Source organism: Heterodontus francisci, chromosome 29 (genome assembly GCF_036365525.1).
Source record: "Heterodontus francisci isolate sHetFra1 chromosome 29, sHetFra1.hap1, whole genome shotgun sequence".
Classification (NCBI taxonomy): Eukaryota; Metazoa; Chordata; class Chondrichthyes; order Heterodontiformes; family Heterodontidae; genus Heterodontus; species Heterodontus francisci.
The window spans coordinates 19,758,727-19,786,081 of NC_090399.1; the positions used below are offsets into that span (position 1 = coordinate 19,758,727).

A 27,355-nucleotide genomic window follows, 5' to 3' on the forward strand; every position below is an offset into this window, starting at 1 on the left:
CTTGGTGTAAGTTAAGACACGGGCAGCAGCATTTTGGGGGAGTTTAAGTTTAGGGAGGGTTTACGATGGTAGGCTGTCCAGAAGTGCATTAGAATATTCAAGTTTAGAGGTAACAGAGGCATTGTTGAGGGGGTCATAGAAATCGTAGCAGCCAGGAATGGGGATGGGCAGGACCGGAGGTGGGCTTCGAAATGAAGAACCTACAAAGGGGTGGCGCGCTCCTGGGGGTTACCGTGCAGCATCCTGCTCAAGAAGGCGGACAGAAGCCGTGCATTGCTCCCAGGCTGCTTTCCAGCCCACTTGAGTGCCAGCCACAGCTCCAGGGATAACACACTCATCTCTTAGTCAGGGGTTTGTGTGTTCGAGTCCCACTGCAGAGATTTGAGCACAAAATCTAGGTAATCAGAGGTGCTATCTAAATGTAAGTCATACGAAGTGGTGAATTAGGAACAGGAGTAGGCCACTCAGCTCCTTGAGCCTGCTCCCCATTCAATAAGATCGTGGCTGATCTGATTGTAACCTCAACTCCTCTTTCCTGCCTACTCCCAATAACCTTTCACCCCCTTTCTTATCAAGAATCTATCTACTGTTGTCTTAAAAATATTCAAAGACTCTGCTTCCACCGCCTTTTGAGGAAGAGAGTTCCAAACACTTACGACCCTCTGAGAGAAAGAAATTCTCCTCATCTCTGTCTTAAATGGGCAACCCCTTATTTTTAAACAGTGACCCCTATTTCTAGATTCTCCCACAAGAGGAAACATCCTTTCCACATCCACCCTGTCAAGACCCCTCAGGATCTTATATGTTTCAATCAAGTCACCTCTTACTCTTCTAAACTCCAGAGGATACAAGCCTAGCCTGTCCAACCTTTCCTCATAAGACAACCCACCCATTCCAGATATTAGTCCAGTTAACCTTCTCTGAACTTCCTTCAATAAGGAGACCAGTACTGTACACAGTATTCCAGATGTAATCTCACCAATGCCCTGTATAGCTGAAGCATAACTTCCCTACTTTTGTATTCAATTCCCCTCACAACATATGATAACATTCTATTATATTTCCAAATTACTTGCTGTACCTGCATGCTAACCCTTTGCGATCCATGCACTAGGACACCCAGATCCCTCTGCATCTGGAATCTCTCACCCTTTAGATAATATGCCTATTTTTTATTCTTCCTACCAAAATGGACAATTTCCCACTTTCCCACATTATACTCCATTTGCCAGGTCTTTGTCTACTCACTTAACCTATCTTTATCCCTTTGGAGCCTCCTTATGTCCTCTTCACAGCTTACTTTCCTACCTACCTTTATGTCATCAGCAAATTTAGCAAGCATAGCTTCAGCCCCTTCATCTAAGTCATTTATATAAATTGTAAAAAATTGAGGCCCCAGCACAGATCCCTGTGGCACACCACTCATTACATCTTGCCAACCAGAAAATGACCCATTTATGCCTACTATCACTTTCCTGTTAGCTAGCCAATCTTCTATCCATGCCAAAATGTTACCCCCGACACATGAGCTTTTAGTTTCCGCAATAACATTTCTTTCTGAGCCTGGGAATGATACACAGATGAAGGGAATAAAAGGATAAGTTTAAAAACATGGGAGATAATACATTGTTAAGTATCTCAGAATGTTCCAGGGCTCCCTCCAGGGCTGTATTGGTGAGTATCCAATTTCCAGTTTCGAGGCTTCGTCCCAGGTCAGTGCTGAATTAACTGGTCTCAGGTGAAGCAGTCACATCTGGAGGTTACCAGCATGGACGAGCATTCTCAAGACAAATCAATTGCAAAGCTGGTGCTGTAGTGTGATTTTACACCAGTGGCTCTTCCCTGAACACATCTGTAACACTTGTGTATTACTGTTCCAGCTGATTAACAGAGAGAGCCAGCTCTGCTTGACCTTTGGACTGGCTAGACGGCCTGCGTTTATGTATCCCTGCCACAGACTTGAGGAACGTCAGGTAAACGGGCAAGTGGGAGTAGCCCAGGAAATAACAGCGAGGGAAAACTTGAAATGTGTCCAGTGCACTGTGGCTGTGGGCAGTGCCTGGTGTAACCGTACAGACCAGAAAGTGCAGGATTCAATCCCTAGTCTGCATTGGCCACAATCACAGCAGCTAGCCAGCTGTGGCTCAGTGGGTAGTACTCTCGCCTTTGAGTCAGAAGGCTGTGGGTTCAAGTCCCTTTCAAGAAAATTGAGCACATAATCGAGGCTGATGCTCCAAGTGCAGTACTGCACTGTCAAAGGTGCTGTCTTTCAGCTGAAATGCTAAGTGACACCCTGTCTGTCCTTTCGTGTGGTTGAAAAAGATCACATGGCAGTATTTTGCAGAAGAGCAGGGAAGTTTTTTTAAATTCATTTGTGGGAGTCACTGGCCAGGCCAGCATTCAAAATCCCAGCATTCAAAATCCCTCCCTAATTACCCCTGAACTGAGTGGCTTGTGAGGCCATTTAAAAGTCAACCACATTGCTGTGGGTCTGGAGTCACTGGTAGGCCAGACCAGGTAAGGACAGCAGATGTCCTCCCCTAAACGTCATTAGTGACCAGATGGGTTTTTACAACAATCGACAATGGTTTGATACTCATCATTAGACGAGCTTGATAATTGCAGATTTATTAATTGAATTCAAATTTCACCATCTGCTGTGGTGGGATTCGAACCCACGTCGCCAGAGCATTAGCCTGGGCTCTGGATTGCTGGTCCAGTGACATTACCACTGCGCCACTGCCCTGATTAATGCTTATTCCTCGGCCAGCATCGCTCAAAAAAAAAAGATGATCTATTTATTGTTGTGTATGGGATCTTGCTGTGCGCAGTTTGCTGCTGTGTTTGCTACATTACGACTGCACGTCAAAAAGTACTTCATTGGCGGTAAACGCTCTGGGACATTGGGGAAAGAGTCTGTCTAAATGCAAGTCCCACGTTCTTTGATAACAGGACCCAAAATGAATTCTCACCCTCACCATGTTCACTCTCTCTACCCCCAAATCCCCACAGAACTTTCAGTACTCATCCCATGGCGAAATCCTCACCAAATCCCCCCACCGCCTGTGCCTGCAGGCTGGGATTTTGAGTGTGCTGCTGGTCAAATGTGCCGCCTACGGGGGAGTCGTTAATGTACCGCCGGCCCAGAGGTTCGAGATCAAACAGGTGAGTGCGAGCTTTCTGGGACGTGGGTTGCCACCGCAATTCTGCAACTGGCGAAGGTCCCAGGGTGGATCTTTTCCAATCTGAATGTTTCTCGAGCCACAAGCTGTCCCGGAAATTCCAACATGCACTGGAGGGAAGCTAAATATCAACTGCATTTTCAGATTGGGTGCTGCAGTGGGTCAGACACTGTCCTTTCCCCCTGTGGGACTTAGTGGGTCAGACACTGTCCTTTCCCCCTGTGGGACTGGGTGGGGTGGTGGGTCAGATACTGTCCTTTTCCCCCTCTGGGATTGGGTGGGACGGTGGGTCAGATACTGTCCTTTCCCCCTGTGGGACTTAGTGGGTCAGACACTGTCCTTTCCCCCCTCTGGGATTGGGTGGGACGGTGGGTCAGGCCCTGTCCTTTCCCATTCTGGGACTGGGTGGGGTGGTGGGTCAGACACAGTCATTTCCCCCTCTGGGACTGGGTGGGGTGGTGGGTCAGATACTGTCCTTTCCCATTCTGGGACTGGGTGGGCACTGGGTCAGACACTGTCCTTTCCCCCTCTGGGATTGGGTGGGACAGTGTCAGACACTCTAAACAGCACACTACGGGAAACAGTCTACAGGGTCTATTTCAACTGAACTTCTGTGAACTACGGCAAACAGAATAGATGAACGAAACTACAGCAACTTCCACCTATAAAAGCAGGGTAAATTCTCCAGCAAAAGGCAATTAGTGAAGGAAAGTTACAAACAAATTTTGTGTGTAAAATCAATCCCAGTCACTTACAGGATTGGGGTATTCAGGTATGATTGACAAAGCTCTGGTGGACCCCACCTGGATTAGCTGCATTCAGTTCAGGGCCCTGCATTCTCAGGAAAGGTATGTTTGTTTTGGAACGGGTGGAGCACTGATTATATGGGGGCTAATAGGGTTAAATTCTGAGGCAAGTTTCATAGGCTCATATTTCCTCGAATGTGGCAGATTAAGGGGTGATTTGATGAAGGTGTTGAAGACGGTTAAAGGAATTCATCGTGTTATGATCCAGTAGTTTTATTTTCTGGGAAGTACGCAGTTTGCCTTTAAGGCTGGAAAAAGAGCTGTACTGCTTTAAGGCAGCAAGCTCTGAAGACTGAGTCAAAGAATGCATTCTCGTTGCATTGGATGCAGCCACTGAGCATTGAGAGATACATTTGTTACAGTTTAATTTTGAACTGGCTTAGAGTGCAAACAGCCTGTTCTAACAGGGGTCACAGACAGACAGCTGTGTGTTAGCACCTGAAAGAAGGGCTCTCAGCTGATTTCAACTGAAGGAAGAAAATTTAGTCTGTTTATTTATTATTATCTCTCAAAATTCTAAAAAGGTCAAGCCAAAACAGAGATCTCTGATAATTTAAAGTGAAGAAAGGGAAGTTAGATTGTGACAATCTTTTATCCCTCAAAAATTCTAAAGCTAAATTGATTCATTAAAAAAGTGTTTGCAAGTCATTAATTGTTGAAATTCGTCGCTGGAGAAGGAAAGCATGACTTACTGCTGGAATTAGACTACGGACTATTCGACTGTTGAAGAACCTTTTCTTCCCATTGAACGGCTGTGAGGACTTCAGGCAACATTGGACTGTAAATTTGCAAGGACTCTAATTTTTTCTATTTTAAATGTTAGTTATGTCTTAGTAGTGTTTAATAATTTAGTTTTTCTAATTATACAGTCAATTTATTGATTTAAAGACACTTGGTTAGGTTAGCCTCATTCGATGGTACAATTTGGCTGGGTCCTTCTTTAATTTGGAACATTTAAAATGATATATAAGGCCATCTGTAGAGGGACGGGCTTGAATTAACAGTGCGTTTCTCCCACCACAATCAGAATCGTATATTTTGCTTGGGTGCTTTGACTGGAGTGGTCGGTCGTAACATATTAATTGGGGGCTCATCCAGGACTTGAATCACATATTAATTGGGTTTCTCGTCTGAGATTTGAATCATATCTCAATTGGGGGCTTGCTCGCAGTTGAATCATATTTAATTCGGTGGCTCGTGTCTGGGATCAGAATCAGACTAACCTGGAGGGCTCACTTTTGGAATCTTAGTAATTACTCATTTCTGATAACATATTTAAATTGGGATCCTGCGTTTGGCATCATATCAATTGCTGTCGAGTCTGGGATCATATCAATTGGAAATTTGATTGTTGGGATCTTGATATGACACCAATTACAAAGAAATTAAAAGAACTAGGTCTCTTGTATAATAAGGTACAGTCTGTACCATTGATATGTTGTTGTAGCAGAGTTTTTGGGAAAGCAGAATGTTTCTCTGAGTGACATGATAACTTTAACTAAGAGCAGATTAAAAGAATTGGCAGTGAAATTGGGATTGGAAATGAAATCAGGTGCCAAGAAAGCAGAGATAATTGACATAATAGCGGAACATCTGGAATTAGTAGTAGAAGATGATGATGATACAGATGAAAGAAAATACGAGGAACAAGAAAGGAAATATGAGAAACAAGAAGGTAGTAGGTCCGTGAGTGATGCAGTGGTATTGGCTAGGATTCAGTTAGAAATGAAAAAAACTTGAATTGGGAAAAAGAAAAAGCAATAAAATTAAGAAAACTTGAACTTGAATTTCGGAGAAAGTGAAAGATAAGAGAGGGAATTTAAGTTAAAAGAGATGGAACTAAGGCAAAGGGGTAGTCTTGAATCCAGGGAAAATTTGGGTCAGGAAGAATCTGAATTTAGATTAGGACCCAGCGAGAAGTTGTTTCAATTTATACAGGCTCTTCCTAAGTTTGAGGAAACGAACGTAGAGGCATTTTTCATATCTTTTGAAAAAAAGCAGAGTAGTAATCTCAGGATTGTTACCGGTGCCACGTGCTAGTGAGGCTAGAAACAGGGAGCGAGTGCAGCTGAACACGTGGCTACAGAACTGGTGCAGGAGGGAGGGATTCAGATATGTGGATCATTGGGATACCTTCTGGGGAAGGTGGGACCTGTACAAGAAGGACGGGTTGCATCTGAACTGGAGGGGCACCAATATCCTGGGCGGGAGGTTTGCTAGAGCTCTTCGGGAGGGTTTAGACTAGTTTGGCAGGGGGATGGGAACCGGAGCCATGGATCAGTGGATGGGGCAGCTGTTGAACAGGCAGATACCGAGTGCAGAGTGTCTGTGAGGAAGGTTAGACAGTTGACAGGGAAAAGTTGCAGCCAGTATGATGGGTTGAAGTGTGTCTATTTTAACGCAAGAAGTGTCAGGAATAAGGGTGATGAACTTAGAGCATGGATCAGTACTTGGAGCTACGATGTTGTGGCCATGACAGAGACGTGGATATCACAGGGGCAGGAATGGATGTTGGATGTTCCGGGGTTTAGATGTTTCAAAAGGAATAGGGAGGGAGGTAAAAGAGGTGGGGGAGTGGCATTGTTAATCAGGGATAGTATCACAGCTGCAGAAAGGGAGGTCGTCAAGGAGGGTTTGTCTACTGAGTCATTATGGGTGGAAGTCAGAAACAGGAAAGGAGCAGTCACTTTATTGGGAGTTTTCTATAGACCCCCCAATAGCATCAGAGACACGGAGGAACAGATTGGGAGGCAGATTTTGGAAAGGTGCAGAAGTAACAGGGTTGTTGTCATGGGTGACTTCAACTTCCCTAGTAATGATTGGAACCTCCTTAGTGCAAATAGTTTGGATGGAGCAGTTTTTATCAGGTGTGTCCAGGAAGGTTTCCTGACTCAATATGTAGATAGGCCGACTAGAGGGGAGACTATGTTGGACTTGGTGCTTGGCAACGAATCAGGCCAGGTGGCAGATCTCTCGGTCGGAGAGCATTTCGGTGATAGTGATCACAACTCCCTGACCTTTACTATAGTCATGGAGAGGAACAGGAGCAGACGGGATGGGAAAATATTTAATTGGGGGAGGGGGAATTACAATGCTATTAGGCAGGAAATGGGGAGCATAAATTGGGAACAGATGTTCTCAGGGAAATGCATGAAAGAAATGTGGAGGTTGTTGAGGGAGCACTTGCTGCGACTGCTGGATAGGTTTGTCCCGATGAGGCAGGGAAGGGATGGTAGGGTGAAGGAACCTTGGATGACAAGAGATGTGGAACAGCTGGTCAAGAGGAAGAAGGAAGCTTACTTAAGGTTGAGGAAGCAAGGATCAGACAGGGCTCCAGAGGGTTACAAGCCAGGAAGGAACTGAAGAATGGACTTAGGAGAGCTAGAAGGGGGCATGAAAAAGTCTTGGCGGGTAGGATTAAGGAAAATCCCAAGGCATTCTACACTTATGTGAGGAATAAGAGGATGGCCAGAGTGAGGGTAGGGCCGATCAGGGATAGTGGAGGGAACTTGTGCCTGGAGTCGGAGGAGGTAGGGGAGGTCCTAAATGAATACTTTGCTTCAGTATTCACTAGTGAGAGGGACCTGGTCGTTTGTGAGGACAGCGTGGAACAGACTAATATGCTCGAACAGGTTGAGGTTAAGAGGGAGGATGTGCTGGAAATTTTGAATGATATGAGGACAGATCAGTCCCCGGGGCCAGACGGGATATACCCAAGGATATTACGGGAAGCGAGGGAAGAGATTGCTGCGCCTTTGGCGATGATCTTTGCGTGCTCACTGTCCACTGGAGTAGTACCGGATGATTGGAGGGTGGCAAATGTTGTTCCCTTGTTCAAGAAAAGGAATAGGGATAACCCTGGGAATTATAGACCAGTCAGTCTTACGTCGGTAGTGGGCAAATTATTGGAGAGGATTCTGAGAGACAGGATTTATGATTATTTGGAAAAGCATGGTTTGATTAGAGACAGTCAGCGTGGCTTTGTGATGGGCAGGTCATGCCTCACAAGCCTTATTGAATTCTTTGAAGATGTGACAAAACACATTGATGAAGGAAGAGCAGTGGATGTGGTGTATATGGATTTTAGCAAGGCGTTTGATAAGGTTCCCCATGGTAGGCTCATTCAGAAAGTAAGGAGGCATGGGATTCAGGGAAAGTTGGCTGTCTGGATACAAAATTGGCTGGCCCATAGAAGTCAGAGGGTGGTAGTAGATGGAAAGTATTCAGCATGGAGCTCGGTGACCAGTGGTGTTCCACAAGGATCTGTTCTGGGACCTCTGCTCTTTGTGATTTTTATAATTGACTTGGATGAGGAAGTGGAAGGCTGGGTTAGCAAGTTTGCCGATGACACGAAGGTTGCTGGAGTTGTGGATATTGTGGAAGGCTGTTGTAGGTTGCAACAGGACATTGACAGGATGCAGAACTGGGCTGAGAGGTGGCAGATGGAGTTCAACCTGGAAAAGTGTGAAGTGATTCATTTTGGAAGGTCGAATTTGAATGCGGAATACAGGCTTAAAGACAGGATTCTTGGTAGTGTGGAGGAACAGAGGGATCTTGGGGTCCATGTCCATAGATCGCTCAAAGTTGCCACCCAAGTTGATAGGGTTGTTAAGAAGGCGTATGGTGTGTTGGCTTTCATTAACAGGGGGATTGAGTTTAAGAGCCGTGAGGTTATGTTGCAGCTCTATAAGGCCCTGGTTCGACCACACTTGGAATATTGTGTTCAGTTCTGGTCGCCTCATTATAGGAAGGATGTGGAAGCTTTAGAGAGGGTGCAGAGGAATTTTACCAGGATGCTGCCTGGACTGGAGGGCATGTCCTACAAAGAAAGATTGAGGGAGCTGGGGCTTTTCTCATTGGAGCGAAGAAGGATGAGAGGTGACTTGATAGAGGGGTACAAGATGATGAGAGGCATAGATAGAGTGGATAGTCAGAGACTTTTTCCCAGGGTGGAAAGGGCTATCACCAGGGGGCATAATTTTAAGGTGATTGGAGGAAGGTTTCGGAGAGATGTCAGAGGTATGTTCTTTACACAGAGAGTGGTGGGTGCGTGGAATGCGCTGCCAGCGGTGGTAGTAGAAGCAGATACATTAGGGGCATTTAAGCAACTCTTGGATAGGTACATGGATGATAGTAGAATGAAGGGTAGGTAGTTAGTTTGATCTTAGAGTAGGTTAAAGGTTCGGCACAACATCGTGGGCCGAAGGGCCTGTACTGTGCTGTACTGTTCTATGTTCGATGTTCTAATAGCCAAACAGATGAAACGGCCGAAAGAAAGCTGGACATTGCTCATGCAGGATGGGCTGGTAGGCAGAGCTCATGAAGCTTATGCCATGATTTCTGAAGAGGCTTCTGCAGATTATGAGATGGCAAAAAAGGCTATTCTCGCTGCGTATGAGTTAGTCTCTGAAGCTTATCGTCAGAAGTTTAGGAACTTATGGTATGGAGATTAGCTGGACAGATATATTCAAAATTTGAGAAGATGAAGCAAATGAATTTTGACCGTTGGATACAGGCATTAAAGATAGAAACCACAGATAAGAACCTTCGAGAATTGATTCTCTAAGAAGAGTTTAAAAACTCCATTCCTTCAGACGTGAGAACTCATATAGATAACCTGAAAGTTTTGAAAGCTCGGCAAGCAGCAGAGATTGCTGATGATTTTGAGCTTGTGAATATGCCAACATATTTTGTCCATCACCCCCATAAATCCAAGAAGGATAGAAAGTGGGCGAGAGAAAGGAAGGCAAGTAGCTGGAGACAAGAAGGAACATCTGGGAATGCCCCAGGATCACCACCTCAGGTCAGAAAGGAAGGTGCTGAGGGTAGAAGTGAGGTTCGCAAGCCAAAGTGTTATCATTGCAACAAAACGGGTCGTCTTCGTTCAGAGTGCTGGAAATTGCGAGGTAAACCCACAGGACTTGGGGTATGCAAAGTTAGTGCAGAGGAGAAGACTCTGACTGAGAGCATAGCAGACCAGGCTATAGCTTTAATGGCAACTGTGAATGTGAAACCAGATACTAAAATTAAAAGGAGTACAGAGGTTAAGAACAAAATACCTGAGAGTTATAATTAATTTTTTGTCAAAGGGGTGAGTAACTCTGTATCCTGTAAATGAGGCAGGAAAACTTATCATATACTCAGGGACACAGGAGTGACTCAAACACTCTTGCTGGGGAAAGATATGAGGTTTCTACCAGAGAGAGCCTTGAATGCTAAAGTTTTAGTTAATGGAATTTGCGAGGAATATATGCCCGTACCTTTATATAAAGTACGCCTAAGAGTAACTTAATATCTGGGATAGTAACTGTCGGTATTGTCCATAGTTTACCAGTAAAGAGAATTGATCTACTCCTAGTAAATGATTTGGCTTGATCAAAAGTATCAGTTTCTCTTATAGTTACAGAGGAACCAAGTGAAATTAAGGAAATGGAGCAATTACAGGAACATGTTCCAGGAATATTTCCCGCGTGTGTAGTTACCCGAGCAATGGCTAAACAGGATCCATTGTCGGAGGTAAAAGGAGCACCACAAATAGATAATCAGGCATCTGAAACCTTATTTGGGGATTTAGATAAACCAAATGAGTTGTTTAACAGATCGTCTATCATTGCAGCACAGCAAGCTGATCCAGAGATATACCAATAGCACAGACGGCATTGTCAAGCTGAGGTGAAAGGAGTTCCGGAAGGCTATTGTATGGCAAACGGAGACTGTTTCATAGGCCTGCAGACGAAGACTGGACAGTTGTTGAACAGATAGTGGTACCACCTAAATATCGACAAGGGTTATTAAGGTTAGCACACGACATTCCTTTTGCAGGACATAGGGGAATTCGGAAGACCAAATCACGCATAAGCCAGCATTATTACTGGCCAGGTCTTACAAAGGATGTGAGGCAATTTTGTAGGACATGCCATACCTGTCAAATGGTGGGAAAACCACAACCTACAATAAAACCAGCACCATTAGTTCCCATACCTGTGATTGAGGAACCATTTAGCAGGGTATTGGTAGACTGTGTAGAACCCTTGCCGAAAACAAAAGCGGGGCATCAATGCATACTTACTATCATGGATATGGCTACTCGATTGTCCTTTGAGGACAATTACTGCTAGAAGTGGTAGAAAAGTTAACCCAATTCTTTACAAGATATGGATTGCCACTTGAAGTTCAATCAGATCAAGGTTCTAATTTCATGTTTAGGATATTTCAAGAAGTCATGGGTAATTTGGGGATTAGACAGTTGAAACCTTTAGCATATCAACCACAGTCACAGGGAGCCTTAGAGAGATTCCACTGAACTCTCAAAACAATGATTAGAACATACTGTCATGAATATCCACATGACTGAGATAAAGGACTAGACTTTCTTTTATTTGCCACCAGAGACTCACTGAATGAGTTTACAGGCTTCAGTCCTTTTGAATTGGTTTATGGACATGAAGTAGGGGGTCCTCTAAAATGTATAAAGGACAGATTCTTGGAACAAAAGAATGAATCTTCTGTACTGAAGTATGATCTGTGTTTCGGGAAAGGCTCACGAAAGCTTGTAGTGTGGCTCAGGAACACCTTAAAGCATCCCAAGCCAATATGAAAAGATGGGCAGACAAGAATGCAAAAGCCTGTGATTTTTAACCAGGGGACGAAGTATTAGTGTTGTGACCATTACAGGGCGAACCATTAAAAGCATGGTTCAGTGGCCCATATAGAGTTATCAAAAGAGTGGGTAAGGTAGATTACTTGATTGACACCCCTATTCGCCAGAAGAAGAACTGGTTGTGTCACATTAATATGCTCAAACAATATTATTGCAGGTATGTCAGGTAATTGGGACTGTTGAGAAGGAAAAGGATAGTGAGGATGAGGCAGAAGTAAGCCTAGGAAATTTTCAGATTGAACCTCCAACTGTCAGATTAGCGAATACAGAATGGCGAGGAAAATTAGACCATATGCTTTTACACTTAGAGGCAGAACAGCGTGAAGACCTAACCAGGCTTTTCACAACGTTTAAAAGAGTAGGCATAAGCCGGGATGTTCAACCTTAGCCACACATGATGTAGTTATAGGGGGAACCGTTCCTTTAAAACAACATCCTTACCGCTTGAATCCAGACAAACAGGCCCAAGTGAAAGCAGAGATCCAGTACATGCTGGAAAACAATTTGATCAAACCTAGCTGGAGGTTCGCCAGTAGTTCTAGTACCTAAACCTGACGGGCCAACCCGATCTTATATAGATTATAGAAAAGTTAATGCTGTGGATGAACTAATCACGCAAATAGATGTAAACGGGTCTGATATAGTCAGGATTACGGAGATGTGGGTGCAGGGTGACCAGGGATGGGAAATGAACATCCAGGGTTATTCAATATTTAGGAAGCACAGACAAAAAGTAAAAGGCGATGGAGTTGCATTGCTGGTTAAAGAGGAAATTAATGCAATAGTGAGGAAGGATATTAGCTCTGATGATATGGAATCTGTATAGGTAGAGCTGAGAAACATGAAGGGGCAAAAAACTTTAGTGGGGGTTGTATATAGACCCCCAAACTGTAGTGGTGATGTTGGGAATGGCATTAAACAGGAAATTAGAGATGCATGCGATAAAGGAACATCTGTAATTATGGGTGACCTTAATCTGCATATAGATTGGACAAATCCAATTAGTCAGATTACCATAGAGGAGTAATTCATGGAGTGTATACGGGATGGTTTTCTGGACCAATACGTTGAGGAACCAACCAGAGAACAGGCAATCCTAGTCTGGGGATTGTGTAATGAGAGAGGAATAATTGGAAATCCAGTGGTGCGAGACCCCTTGGGGATGAGCGACCATAATATGATAGAATTCTTCATCAAGATGGAGAGTGACGTTGAATCTGAGACTAAAGTCCTGAATCTTAATAAAGGAAACTATGAAGGTGTGAGGTGCGAGTTGGCTATGATGGATTGGGAAACGTTACTTAAAGGGATGACGGTGGATAGGCAATGGCAAACGTTCAAAGAGCGCATAAACTGCAACAATTGTTTATTCCTGTCTGGCGCAAAAGTAAAATGGGAAAGGTAACCAAACCATGGTTTACAAGGGAAATTAGAGATAACATTAGATCCAAGGAAGAGGCATACAAATTCACCAGAAAAAAACAACAGACCTGAGGAATGGGAGCAGTTTAGAATTCAGCAAAGACAAATGGTATTTTGGCCTTCATAGCAAGAGGATTCGAGTACAGGAGCAGGGATGTCTTGCTGCAATTATACAGGGCCTTGGTGAGGCCACACCTGGAATATTGTGTGCAGTTTTGGTCTCCTCATCTGAGGAAGGATGTTCTTGCTATAGAGGGAGTGCAGCGAAGGTTTACCAGACTGATTCCTGGGATGGCGGGACTGACATATGAGGAGAGATTGAGTCGGTTAGGATTATACTCGCTGGAGTTCAGAAGAGTGAGGGGGGATCTCATAGAAACCTATACAATTCTAACAGGACTTGACAGGGGAGATGCAGGAAGGATGTTCCCGATGGTGGGGGAGTCCAGAACCAGGGATCAGAGTCTAAGGATACTGGGTAAACCTTTCAGGACTGAGATGAGGAGAAATTTCATCCAGAGAATGGTGAGCCTGTGGAATTCGCTACCACAGAAAGCAGTTGAGGCCAAAACATTGTATGCTTTCATGAAGGAGTTAGATATAGCTCTTGGGTCTAAAGGGATCAAAGGATATGGGACAAAAGCGGGAACAGGTTACTGAGTTGGCTGATCAGCCATGATCATAATGAATGGCAGAGCAGGCTCGAAGGGCTGAATGGCCTACTCCTCCTATTTTCTATGTTTCTATGTAACCAAGCAGACTCCTACCCAGTTTCGCATTTAGAAGACTGCATCGACAGAGTAGGCAGTGTTAAGTTTCTTACTAAGATTGGCCTGTTAAAGGGATACTGGCAAGTTCCTTTGACTCCTAGAGCTTTTGTAATACCTGACAGTCTTTATCAGTACTGGATGATGCCATTTGGGCTAATAAATGCCCCAGCAACTTTTCAAAGATTAATGAATCAGGTGGTAACCAGTGTTCCTAACTAATGAGCCAGTGTTGGCTGCTCCAAATTTTGCTAAACTCTTTAAATTAGTGATCGATGCTAGTGACCTGGGGGTTGGTGCAGACCTACTGCAAGATGATGAATCTGGCATAGAGAAGCCAGTAGGGTATTTTTCTAGAAAACTAAATTGTCATCAGAAAAAATATTCCACTGTTGGAAAAGAAACATTGGGACTTTTACTGGCTCTCAAACATTTTGAGGTATATGTCTGTCAGGACTATAAGGAGATATTAATATACACTGACCATAACCCATTAACATTTGTGGAACATTTTAAGAACTAAAATGCTGGACCCTTTAGATGGAGTTTGTTGTTACAGCCTTATCATCTGAGGAAAAATAATGTTATCGCTGATGCTTTGTCGTTGATTTAACTATGTGGATGGTGATGAGAATGCTGTAAATTATTAGTACTGTGTGCCTGTAAAAAGAAAAAAAATGTGTCAGCTTTTTTTTTCAAATTGTATTTTTTTACCCATTGTAGCGAAATGCATTCCAGGAATAGCATTTCATTCCGCCGGGGCGGAGGTGTTATGATCCTGTAGTTTCTTTCTGGGAAGAATGCGGTGTGCCTTTAAGGCTGGAAAAAGAGCCATACTGCTTTAAGCCAGCAAGCTCTAAAGACTGTGTCAAAGAATGCATTCTTGTTGCCTTGGATACAGCCACTCGGACTGATCTCCGAGAGATACATTTGTTATAATTTAATTTTGAACTGTCTCTTAGTGCAAACAGCCTATTCTAACAGGGGACACAGACAGACAGCTGTGTGTTAGCACCTGAAGGAAGGGCTCTCAACCCATTTCAACTGAAGGAAGAGAAGTTAGTCTGTTTATTTATTATTATCTCTCAAAATTCGAAAAAGGTCAAGCCAAAACAGAGATCTCTGATAATTTAAAGTGAAAGAACGGCCGTTAGATTCTGACAATCTTTTATCCCTCAAAAATTCTAAAGCAAATTGATTCATTTATAAAGTGCTGGCAAGTCGTTATTTGTTGAAATTCATCGCTGGAGAAGGAAAGCATCACTTACTGCTGGAATTAGACTACGGACTATTCTACTATTGAATAACCTTTTTTTCCCATCAGATGGCTGTGAGGACTTCAAGCAACATTGGACCGTAAATTTGCAAGGATTCAAATTTTTTCTATTTTAAATGTTATTTATGTCTTAGTATCGTCTAAGAATTAAATTTTTCTAATTATACAGTCAATTTATTGATTTAAAGACGCCTGGTTTGGTTGGCCTCATTCGGGGATTAATAGATGGTACGATTTGGCTGGGTCTTTCTTTAATTTAATCTTTAGTTTAAAATGATATGTTAGGCGATCTGTAGAGGGACGGGATTGAATTAACAGTGTGTTTCATAACAATAGATGGAGCGAAACTATTACCTCTGTTGGGAGAAGAAAAGTGGGCGCAACCTGAAAATTAAAGACAGGCCTCTCAGGGCTGATGTCAGTAAACACATTTTTACATTAAGAGTAGAACAAATCTGGAACTCTATCCCCCCCCAAAATCTGTTGCGAGTGATCGTCTATGTTTTTATTTATTTATTCATTTGGGGGATGTGGGCATCGCTGGCTAGGCAAGCATTTATTGCCCATCCCTAATTGCCCTTGAGAATTGAAAATTTCAAAGCTGAGATTGATGTAATGTTTTTAGGTAGGGTTATTAAGGGTTATGGAATCACGCAGGTAGATGGACTTAAGATACAAATCAGCCATGATCTAATTGAGAGGTGATGAAACAGGCTTGGGGAGCTGAAAGGCCATTTCCTGTCTTCCCAATTACTGAATGATCTGCATTCTGGGCAGGCACCGTACTATATGAAGGATGTGAAGGCTTTACAGAGGATGCAGAAAAGATTTGCAAGATTGATTCCTGGGAGATGACTAATGTCGTTCTTGTTTTATTTCCCCCAGGATGGAATGATACTGAACCCTGCGCTGGGCCTGTGTCTGTCTGTGAAGAAAGACTATGTGAAAATGATGCTGTGTGATCCAGCAGACAAGCAACAGCACTGGAATTTCGTCAGGAAAAGCATCAACTGAGACAGTTGCCTGTCACTGTCTGGGCAATGCAACTTGCTCTGCAGTGTATCTGCACCGGTGGAGCTTAGGGCTGCCAACTTTGGTTGGCGTATACCTGGAGATTTTATCACATGACCCTCCTGTCTCCAACTGACCTGCCCCCACATTCCCGCCATTGGTCACTTGACCTGTCCGTCCCTGCCTTCCAACACCAATCAGAATGCAAACAGACTCTTTGTTACTTGATTGGATGATTCATGACAGTCAGGATTTCTCAATATTTTTAAAACTAGATAACAAAAGTGTTTGAAAATTTTTTGTTTTAAAGAAACACAATTATTATAAAGCCGTTACAATTTTTTTCTCCTGGGTTTTGTGTCCTGGAGGTTAATCTTTAGTTCCTGGAGATTCCAGAGCATTTTTGGAGGAGGTTTGTAACCCTAAGTTGGAGCTTTGAGGTTTGTTAAACCGAGCCAAAACAGGAGTGTACTGTCACGCAGCAATCCCTCACAGTGCACTGATTATTGTCTTTCCAAAATGTTCTTTGTTGTGTTACGAGAGGGCGAGAGGTCTGTGGTACAAAATGTACAAGCTTGAGAAGCGTTACGAAGGATATTTTAAGAATGACCACAGCCTCTCTGCAGCTTTCCGAATACTTGGAATGTCTCACCAGTAATTACTTTTGTGCTTTTGTTTCAAAACAATTTTCCTGTGTGCCTTTGCTGTATACTTTCAAAGATTAAACTGACTGTTAAAGTGAAAACACATAATAATGATGTTGTCTGACATCAGAAGGAACAGGAGGAGGCCATTCAGCCCCTCAAGTCTGTTCCACCATTTAATTAGATCTTAACTACCCTTTGTGTGAAGAAGTGATTCCTGACCTCACTCCTGAATGGCCCAGCTCTAATTTGAAGATTACGGCCCCTTGTTCTGGAAGCTCCCCATCAGAGGAAATAGCTTCTAGCAACTCGATCAAATCCGTTAATCGTCTTACCTCAATTAGGCCATAAAGAGACTGTTTTGCAGGCCAATACACCATAAAACTGGAGCTTTAGACCGCTGCAGCTAATTATCCCTAATTTTAATTCTGCTCTAATGCCTCTCCACTGTCATCCAATTGGGCGGGACTGAACTTGCCCGTTTCATTCTTATCTATCCAGTCATAGCCAGAGAATCACCTGCAATGGCTTTGCTTCCCGTTCCCCTACTGTGACCTCCGGTCTCCCCTAAGGTTCTATCCTTGGCCCCCTCCTATTTCTCATCTACATGCTGCCCCTCAGCAACATCATCCAAAAAACACAGCATTACTTTTCACTCGTGCACTGATGACACCCAACTCTATCTCACCATCACCTCTCTCCCCACTCCTCCACTATTTCTAAATTATCAGACTTGTCTGACAACCAGTACTGCATGAGCAAGAAGTTCCTCCAATTAAATATTGGGAAGACTGAAGCCTGCAGTCCCCTTCGCAAACTTTGCTCCCTATAGCCACTGACTCCATCCCTCTCCCTGAGGCTGAACCAGACTGTTTGCAACCTGGGCGTTGTATTTGATCCTGAGGTGAGCTTCTGGTCACATATCCGCGCCATCATTAAGACTGCCTATTTCCATCTGCGGAACACCACCCAATTCCGCCCTTGTCTCAGCTCAACTGCTGCTGAAACCCTCATCCATGCTTTTGTTACCTCTAGAATTGATTATTCCAATGCACTGCTGACTGGCCTCTCACATATACCCTCTGCAAATGTGAATTCATACAAAACTCTGCTGCCCATATCCTAACTCGCATCAAGTTGCATTCACCCATAAGTGTTTACTAAGGAAGAGGATGCTGACAAAATATCAGTAGAAGCAGAGATGGTAGAGGTAATGGACAGGGTGAAAATTGGTAGGAAGGTTGTACTGGAAAAGCTGGCTGTGCTTAGAGTGGATAAGTCACCAGGTCCAATGACTTGCATCCCAGGTTGCTAAAGGAAGTGGGAGTGGAGACAGCAGAAGTGCTGGTCAAAATCTTCCAATCTTCCCGAGATGTGGGGGAGGTGCCAGAAGATTGGAGAGTGTCAAATATGATACCCTTATTCAAGAAAGGGTGTAAGGACAGTCCTAGTAACTAAAGGTCAGTTTGGGAAAGGTTTTAGAAACAATTATGAGTGAAAAAGTTAACAAGTTCTTGGAAAGGTTTGATTTAATGAAAGAGAGCCAGCACAGATTTGTGGATCATGCTTGACTAATTGAATTTTTTGATGAATTAACAGAGAAGATTGATGAAGGGAATGCAGTGGATGTTGTCTATATGAATTTAAAAATGTGTTTGACAAAGTACCACATAAAAGGCTGATTAACAAAATTGAGGCTCATGGAATAGGAGGGTCAATGTCAGCCTGGATAAAATATTGGCCTAAGGACAGAAAACTGAATTGTGGTAAATGGTTGTTTTTCAGACTGGAGCATGGTGTATAGTGGTGATCCCCAAGGGTCAGTGCAAGGACTATTGCTTTTTTTAATATAGGTAAATAATGTGAATCTTGGAATACAGTGCAACATTTCAAAATTTGCCAATGATATCGAATTTGGAGGTGTAGCAAACACTGAGGGTGATACCAACCGACTATCACAGGATATAAAAGCAAAATACTGCGGATGCTGGAAATCTGAAATAAAAACAGGAAATGCTGAAATACTCAGCAGGACTGGCAGCATCTGTGGAGAGAGAAGCAGAGTTAACGTTTTAGATCAGTGACCCTTCTTCGGAACTGGCAAATATTAGAAATGTCAAAGGTTATAACCAAGTAGAGCAGGGGTGAGGCAAGAGATGACAAAGGAGAAGGTGTAGATTGGACAAGGCCACAGAATAGCTGACCAGAAGGTCATGGAGCAAAGGCAAACATCAAGCAACATCCTGACATAGTTATACTCACCGACTCATACCCTACAGCCAATGTCCTAGACTCCTACAGCAGCATCCCTGGGTACATCCTGTTCCACTGGCTATGAGAGGTGGTGGCATAGTGGTATGAAGTTGGAGGGAGTGACCCTGGGAGTCCTCAATATTGACTCCCGGAACCCATGAAAATGAGGTGCTAATCTTGTTAAACTGCAACACAAGACTATGCATGCTGAACAGCCGAAGCAAAACAATCCCACAACCAATGGATCAGAACAAAGCTCTGCCATCCTGCCATATGCATTCACAAATGGTGGTGGACAATTAAACAACTAACTGGAGGAAGAGGATGATCCACAAATATTCCCATACTCTCGGCCTCGTCCTGAGGACCTGACATCACAGATGCCAGTCTTCAGCCAATTCAATTTACTCCATGTGATATCAAGATATGGCTGAATATAGCAAAGGCTATGGGCCCTGACCAAGGGGTTGGCAACGTGTCCGTACACGGACAGCAATGTCCGTGGTAAAAATTTTGAGGTCTGTGGTAATTTTAATTGTCTTGCTCCAAAACACAAGTTTAAAGGCTTCAAGTAAGGGAACGGAGCTGACGGAGTGCAGGGGAGGTGGGACTGGCTGAGAAGGCTGCTGCTGTCAGTCAGGGGGCGCTGATCAATGGGAGCGGGGCAGGGGGCGGTGATGGCAGAGAGCGGGGAAGGCGGGACTGGTGCTGCCAATAAAGTGCTCCCTGCCCTTGTCTGACCTGCGGAATCAGCCATGCAGAGTGTCGGTGTGAGTAGACCAGATCGGTTAGCTCACAGGAAAGCAATGATCCAACCGGAAAGGGAGGACTTCTTTGAGCCAGAGCAAGCTTTTCTTTTAGGCAGTCAGTCCACATTCTCAGCTCTCCAAAGGCCCAGGTTCCTAACAGAGTACAGAGCTGGTGCTGAGCAGCAATGTCTTCCTGCTCCTGGTACACGGGGGGCAAGGGATGGGGGAACACCAGGTGGGGGACAGAGAGAGAGAAGGGGGGGTGCGGGGGGGGGACACAGAGCAAAAGAGAGAGGGATCGAGTGACATCGAGGAGGGAGAGAGAAGGGGGACCCAATAGGGAGAGAGAATGGGTACATAGGGAGAGAGAGGGATCGGGTGACACAGAGGAGGGAGAGAGGGGACTCAGGGGGAGAGAGAATGGGTACATAGAGGAGGAAGAGAGGGGCAGGGTGACACAAAAGGGGGAGAGAGAGGGGCGACCCAGAGGGGAGAGAGAGGAGAGAGACGGGGAGACACAGGAGGAGAGAGAGCGGGAAACACAGGTGACAGAGGGGAGAGGGATGGACACAGAGGGGTAGGGGTAGGGGTGGGGGTGGGGTAGAAAGAGAGTTTGAGGAGAGAGAAAGAGATCAAGATCACTCATGACAGATGGGCATCTATTCAAATTCTCCGCGGCAAGACGTGGACAACATTCAGGTTTGGGCTGATAAGTGGCAAGTAACATTGTTATATCAAATGCATGGGCAGACTGACTACAGCGGCTATCACCGCAGCCTCACAGCTCCACAGCTCCAGCGACCCGGGTTTGGTTCTGGGTACTGCCTGTGTGGAGTTTGCAAGTTCTCCCTGTGACCACGTGGGTTTCCTCCGGGTGCTCCAGTTTCCTCCCACATGCCAAAGACTTGCAGGTTGATAGGTAAATTGTCCATTGTAAAAAAAATTGCTCCTAGTTTAGGTAGGTGGTAAGAAAATTGAGAGAAGGCAGGGATGTGAAAGGGAAAAATGGGATTAATGTAGGATTAGTATAAATGGGTGATTGGTGGTCAGCGCAGACTTGTTGGGCTAAAGGGCCTGTTTTGGTGCTGTATCTCTCTATGACTACAGGTGTCTCACTAAATAGAAGAAATGTGTTTTAAATTGGACTGTGGTTTGGTATTATGTAGGCTATACAGATTAATGACACAAATGTCTGTGGCTAGGTCAATAATTTTGACAAATATCCATGTTGGTGCCTGTCCCTGGCCCTGACAACATCCCGGCTGTAGTACCGAAGACTTGGGCTTCGGGAAAATTGCCCACATTATGACCTATCCACAAAAAGCAAGAAAGTCCAATCCGGCCAATTACTGCCCCATTACTCTACTCTCAATCAACAGAAAAGTGATGGAAGGTGTTGTCGGCAATGCTATGAAGCAGTACTTGGTCAACAATAACCTGGTCACTGATGCTCAGTTTGGATTCCACCAGGGTCACTCGGCTCCTGATCTCCTTATTTCCTTGGTCCAAACATGGACAAAAGAGCTGAACTTGAGATGATGTGAGAGTGATTGACATCAAGGCAGCATTTGACTGAGTATGACATCAAGGAGCCCCAGTAAAACTGGAGTCAATGGGAATCAAGGGGAAACTCTTCACTGGTTGGAGTCATATCAAGCACATAGGAAGATAGTTGTGGTTCTCGGAGGCCAATCATCTCAGTACCAGGACATCAATGCAGGAGTTCATCACGGTAGTGTCCTAGGCCCAATCATCACAAGAACGCAACACAAGAAGTAAAAGCAGGAGTAGGCCGTTCAGCCCCTCGAGCCTGCCCTGCCATTCAATAAGATCACGGGTGATTCGTCCCAGGCCTCAACTCCTTTTTCGGGCCAACTCCGCATTACCCTCGACTCCCCGAGATTTCAAAAGTTTATCTACCTCCTCCTTAAATATAATTAGTGACCGAGCCTCCACAACTCTTTGAGGATGAGAGTTACAGAGATTCACCACCCTCTGAGAGAAGAAATTTCTTCGCATCTTAGTTTTAAATGTGTGCCCCCTTATTCTGTAACTACGTCCCCTAGTTCAAGATTCCCCCACAGTGGAAACATATTCTCAACATCTACCCTGTAAAGCCCCCTTCGAATCTTATATGTTTCAATAAGATCACCCCTCATTCTTCTAAACTCCAATGAATAAAGGCCTAACCTGTTTAGCCATTCTTGATAAGACAACCCCTTCATCCCAGGAATCAGCCTAGTGAACCTTTTCTGAACTGCCTCCAATGCTAGTATATCTGTCCTTAAATACGGGGACCAAAACTGTACGCAGTACTCCCGGTGTGGCCTCACCAACACCCGGCACAGTAGTAATAAGACTTCCCTATTTTTAAACTCTAACCCCCCTAGCAATAAAGGCCAACATTCCATTTGCCTTCCTAATTACTTGCTGCACCTGCATGCTAACCTTTTTGTGTTTCCTGTACAAGAACACCCAGATCCCTCTGTACTGCAGTATTTTGTAGTCTTTCTCCATCTAAATAATAATCTGCCTTTTTATTCTTCCTACCAAAGTGGATTACCTCACACTTTCCCACATTGAACACCATCTGCCAAGTTTTTGCCCACTCACTTAACCTATCTATATCCCTTTGCAAATTCATTGCGCTCTCATTACAACATGCCTTCCCACCTATTTTTGTATCATCAACAAATTTGGATAATCTACACTCTGTCCCTTCCTCCAAGTCAGTAATATAGATAGTAAATAGTTGAGGCCCTAGGACCGATCCATGTGGCACCCCACTAGTTACAGCTTTCCAAGCTGAAAAAGACCCATTGATCCCGACTCTCTGCCTTCTGTATGTTAGCCAATTCTCAATCCATGCCAACACATTACCCCCAATATCCTGAGCCTATTTTGTGTAATAACCTTTCATGTGGCACCTTATCGAACACCTTCTGAAAATCCAAATACACTACATCTACCAGTTCCCCTTTATCCACTCTGCTTGTTATATCCTCAAAGAACTCTAACAAATTTGACAAACATGATTTCCCTTTCATAAAACCATGTTGACTCTGTTTGATTACATTATGTTTTTCTAAATGTCCTGCTATTTCTTCCTTAATAATGGACTCGAGCATTTTCCCAATGACAGATGTTAAGCTAACTGGTCTATAGTTTCCTGCTTTCTGTCTCATTCCTTTCTTGAATAGGGGCGTCACATTAGCGGTTTTCCAATCTGCTGGTACCTGACCGGAATCCAGCGAGTTTTGGTATATTATGATCAATGCCTTTACTATCTCTACTATCTGCCATTTCCCTGTTCCTTGTTTTTAATTCCCCAGTCTCATCCTCTAAGGGTCACACACTTACTTTAGCTACTCTCTTCCTTTTTACATACCCGTAGAAGTTCTTACTGTTTGTTTTTTATTTCTTGCCAATTTACTCTCAGAATCAATTTTCTCTCTCTCTATTAGTTTTTTAGTCATCCACTGCTGGATTCTACAAAATTCCCAATCCTCTGGCCTACTGATACCTTTCGCCGCTTTATACGTCTTTATTTTTGATTTGATACTCTCCCTAACTTCCTTTGTTATCCACGGGTGGTTCATTGTTTTCTTCGAGTCCTTCCTTCTGACCGGAATAAATGTTGGCTGAGTGTTATGAAATATCTGTTTAAACGTCTGCCACTGCTCATCTACTGACTTCCCCTGTAGTCTATTTTCCCAGCCCGCTTTAGACAACTCTTTCTTCATACCTCTGTAATTGCCCTTGTTTAAGTTGAAGACACTGGTTTGAGACCCCAGTTGTTCACCCTTAAACTGAATTTGAAATTCTACAATGTTATGATCGCTTCCCCCTGGAGGATCCTTAACTACGAGATCTCTTATTAATCCTACTTCATTACACATTACCAAATCTAAAATAGCCTGTTTCCGGTAGGTTCTGTAATGTATTGTTCTAAGAATCAATCCCTGATGTACTCTACAAATTCATCTTCCAAACTATCCTTGCCAATTTGAATTGTCCAGTCTATATGCAGATTAAAATCACCCACGATAATTGCAGTGTCCTTCTTACACCCCTCCATTATGTCCTGATTAATATTTTGTCCTATAGAGAGGCAACTGCTCGGAGGCCTGTAGACCACTCCCACCCATGATTTCTTTCCCTTGCTATTCCTTATTTCCACCCAAACTGATTCTACATCACGATCTATTACACCTATATCATTACTCACAACTGCACTGATCCCTCCCTTTAATAACAAAGCTACCCCACCTCCTTTTCTGCCTATTCTTCTGGAATGTCGAATATCCTTGAACATTAAGATTCTAGTCCTGGTCATCCTGCAACCAGGTCTCTGTGATAACTATCAAATCATATTCATTTATTTCTATCTGTGCCATCAGCTCATCTATCTTGTTACAAATGCTACGTGCATTCAGATAAAGAGCCTTAAGCTTTGACTTATTACCAGTTTTACCTACTCTGGTTCTAATTTCTGCTGTACTCTTATGCTCGTATTCTCTGTCCCTTCCTGTCAGACTCTGTCACATATGCTTCTTCACAACCCTGCACCTCTGCTCTCTCGTTGCTTTTCGACTTTTTAAACTTCCCTTCAATTGAACCCTCCCCCACACTATTTAGTTTAAAGCCTTATCTACAACCCTAGTTATACAATTCTCCAGGATACTGGTCCCAGCATGGTTCAAGTGCAGCCCATCCCAACGGAACAGCTCTCTCTTTCCCCAGTACTGGTGCCAGTGTCCCATGAATCGGAACCCATTTCTCCCACACCAATTTTTGAGCCACGCATTTACCTCTCTAATCTTATTTACCCTATGCCAAATTGCACGTGGCTCAGGTAGTAATCCAGAGATTATTCAGCTGCTTCATCAATGACCTTCCCTCCATCATAAGGTCAGAAGTGGGGATGTTCGCTGATGATTGCACAGTGCTCGGTACCATTCACAACTCCTCAGATAATGAAGGAACATGTGCCGACAAGCAGCAAGACGTGGATAACATTTAGGTTTAGGCTGATAAGTGGCAAGTAACATTTGCCCCACACAAGTGTCAGGCAGTGAACATCTCTAGTAACAGAGAACTAACCATCTCCCCTTGAATTCAATGGCAATGCCATCGCTGAATCCCCCACTATCAACATCCTAGGGGTTACCATTGACCTGAAACAGAACTGTAGCAGTCACATAAATACTGTGGCTACAAGAGCAGGTCAAAGGATAGGGAATCCTGTAGACGCCCACATCCCCAGAAATGAATAAATAAAAAAAACAGGTCAGAGGCTGGGAATTATGCAGTGAGTATCTCACCACCTGACTGCCCAAAGCCTGTGCACCAACTACAAAGCACAATACTGGAGTATGATGGATGGGTGCAGCTCCAACAACACTCAAGAAGCTGGACATCATCCAGGACAAAGCAGCCCGCTTGATTGGCACCCCATCCACAAACATTCACTCCCTCCACCACCGACGAACAGTGGCAGCAGTGTGTACCATCTACAAGATGCACTGCAGCAACGCACCAAGGCTCCTTAGACAGCACCTACCAAACCTTAGACCTCTACCACCTCAAAGGACAAGGGCAGCAGATGCATGGGAACATCACCACCTGCAAGTTCCCCTTCAAGCCAAACACCATCCTGACTTGGAACTATTTCGCTGTTCTTTTACTGTCACTGGGTCGAAATCCTGGAACTCCCTCCCTAACAGCACTGTGGGTTTACCTAACACGCATGGACTGCAGCGGTTCAAGAAGGCATCTCACCACCACCTTCTCATGGGCAATTAGGGATGGGCAATAAATGCTGGCCTGGCCAGAGATGCCCACATCCCCAGAAATGAATAAATAAATAAAAAGAACAGATCAGAGGCTGGGAATTATGCGGTGAGTAACTCACCACCTGACTGCCCAAAGCCTGTCCACCATCTACAAGACACAAGTCAGGAGTGTGATGGAATACTCTCAACTTGTCTGGATGGGTGTATCTCCAACAACACTCAAGAAGCTTGACTCCATCCAGGACAGAGCAGCCCACTTGATCGGCACCCCATCTACCACCTTCAACATTTACTCCCTCCACTACTGATGCACAGTGGCAGTAGTGTGTACCATCTACAAGATGCACTGCATCAGTGCACCAAGACAGTAACCATAGACTGGTGCATTCTCCATGGCAATGCCTCTACCAACCAGAATTCACTTGCCAACGAATCAGCACTCTCTTCAATGCAGGAAAGCTGTTGTTCTCCCTTACCTTGGTTATTCTTGCATTTGTCCTGAAGAGTGCAAGATCAACAGCTTCGACAACATGTCTCCATTTTCAACCATACTAGTTTTACAGATTGCTGCTTTAATCATTTACTTCAGTAGTAATTTATAGTGTTGTAGATTGCTGCTTTAATTGTTAACCTCAATAGTAATTTGTAATGTTATAGATTGCTGCTTTAATCTCAATAGTAATTGGTAGTGTTACAGATTAGAGGTTACAGGGGAGAGAGCAGGCGAGAGGGGAGGGGAGAGAACAGGTGAGGGATGTGGGGAGAGAACAGGCGAAGGATGTGGGGAGAGAGCAGGTGGGGGGAGGGGAGAGAGTGGGGGGAGGGGAGAGAGCAGGCGGGGGGAGGGGAGAGGGAAAAGAGCGGGGGGGAGAGGGAAAAGAGTGGGGGGGAGAGGGAAAAGAGCGGGGGGGATAGGGGAAAGAGCGAGGGGGGGGAGAGGGGAAAGAGCAGGGAGGGAGAGGGGAAAGAGCGAGGGGGGGGAGAGGGGAAAGAGCAGGGAGGGAGAGGGGAAAGAGCGGGGGGGAGAGGGGTAAGAGCGGGGGGTAGGGCAGAGGGGATAGAGTGGGGGGAGGGGAGAGGGGAAAGAGCGGTGGGAGGGGAGAGGGGAGAGGGGAAAAAGCAGGGGGAGGGGAGAGGGGAAAGAGTGGGTGTAGGGGAGAGGGGAAAGAGTTGGGGTGAGGGGAGAGGGGAACGAGCGGGGGAAGGGGGTGAGGGAGAGGGGAAAGAGAGGGGGGAGGGGGGAGGGGAGAGGAGAAAGGGCGGGGGGAGGGGAGAAGGGAAAGAGCAGTGGGGGGGGCAGGGGGAGGGGAGAGGGGAAAGAGCGGGGTGAGGGGAGAGGGGATAGAGTGGCGGGGTGAGGGGTGAGGGAAAAGAGTGGCGGGGAGGGGAGAGGTGAAAGAGTGGCGGGGAGGGGACTGGGAAAGAGTGGGGAGAGGGGAAAGAGTGGGGGGAGGGGAGAGGGGAAAGAGTGGGGGGAGGGGAGAGGCAAAAGAGTGGAGGGAGAGGAAAGAACGAGGGGGAGGGGGAGGGGAAAGAGCGGGGGGCAGGGGAAAGAGTGGTGGGGAGGATGGAGGGGAAAGAGCGAGGGGGGAGGGGAAGAGTGGGGGGGTGGGGGGGAAAGAGTTGGGGGGAGGGGGGAGGGGAATAATTGGGGGGTAGGGGTAGGGGAAAGAGTGGGTGGTAGGGGAGGGAAAGAGTGGGGGGGAGGGGAAAGAGTGGGGAGGGGAAAGATTGGGGGGAGGGGAAAGAGTGGGGGGGAGGGAAAGAGTAGGGGGAGGGGAAAGAGTGGA

At 44.9% G+C, this 27,355-nt stretch overlaps 1 protein-coding gene across 1 annotated transcript in view; it reads left to right on the forward strand.

Moving 5' to 3' along the window:
* Positions 1 to 16,127, forward strand: part of LOC137345955 (polypeptide N-acetylgalactosaminyltransferase 3-like) — a 50,754-nt gene extending 34,627 nt beyond the window's left edge. The window contains exons 8-10 of the mRNA XM_068009213.1: positions 1,881 to 1,973; positions 3,013 to 3,165; positions 15,999 to 16,127. Of these exons, the coding sequence (XP_067865314.1) occupies positions 1,881 to 1,973; positions 3,013 to 3,165; positions 15,999 to 16,127 (375 nt within the window). The remainder of the gene's footprint in view (positions 1 to 1,880; positions 1,974 to 3,012; positions 3,166 to 15,998) is intronic.
* Positions 16,128 to 27,355: the final 11,228 nt, after the last annotated feature.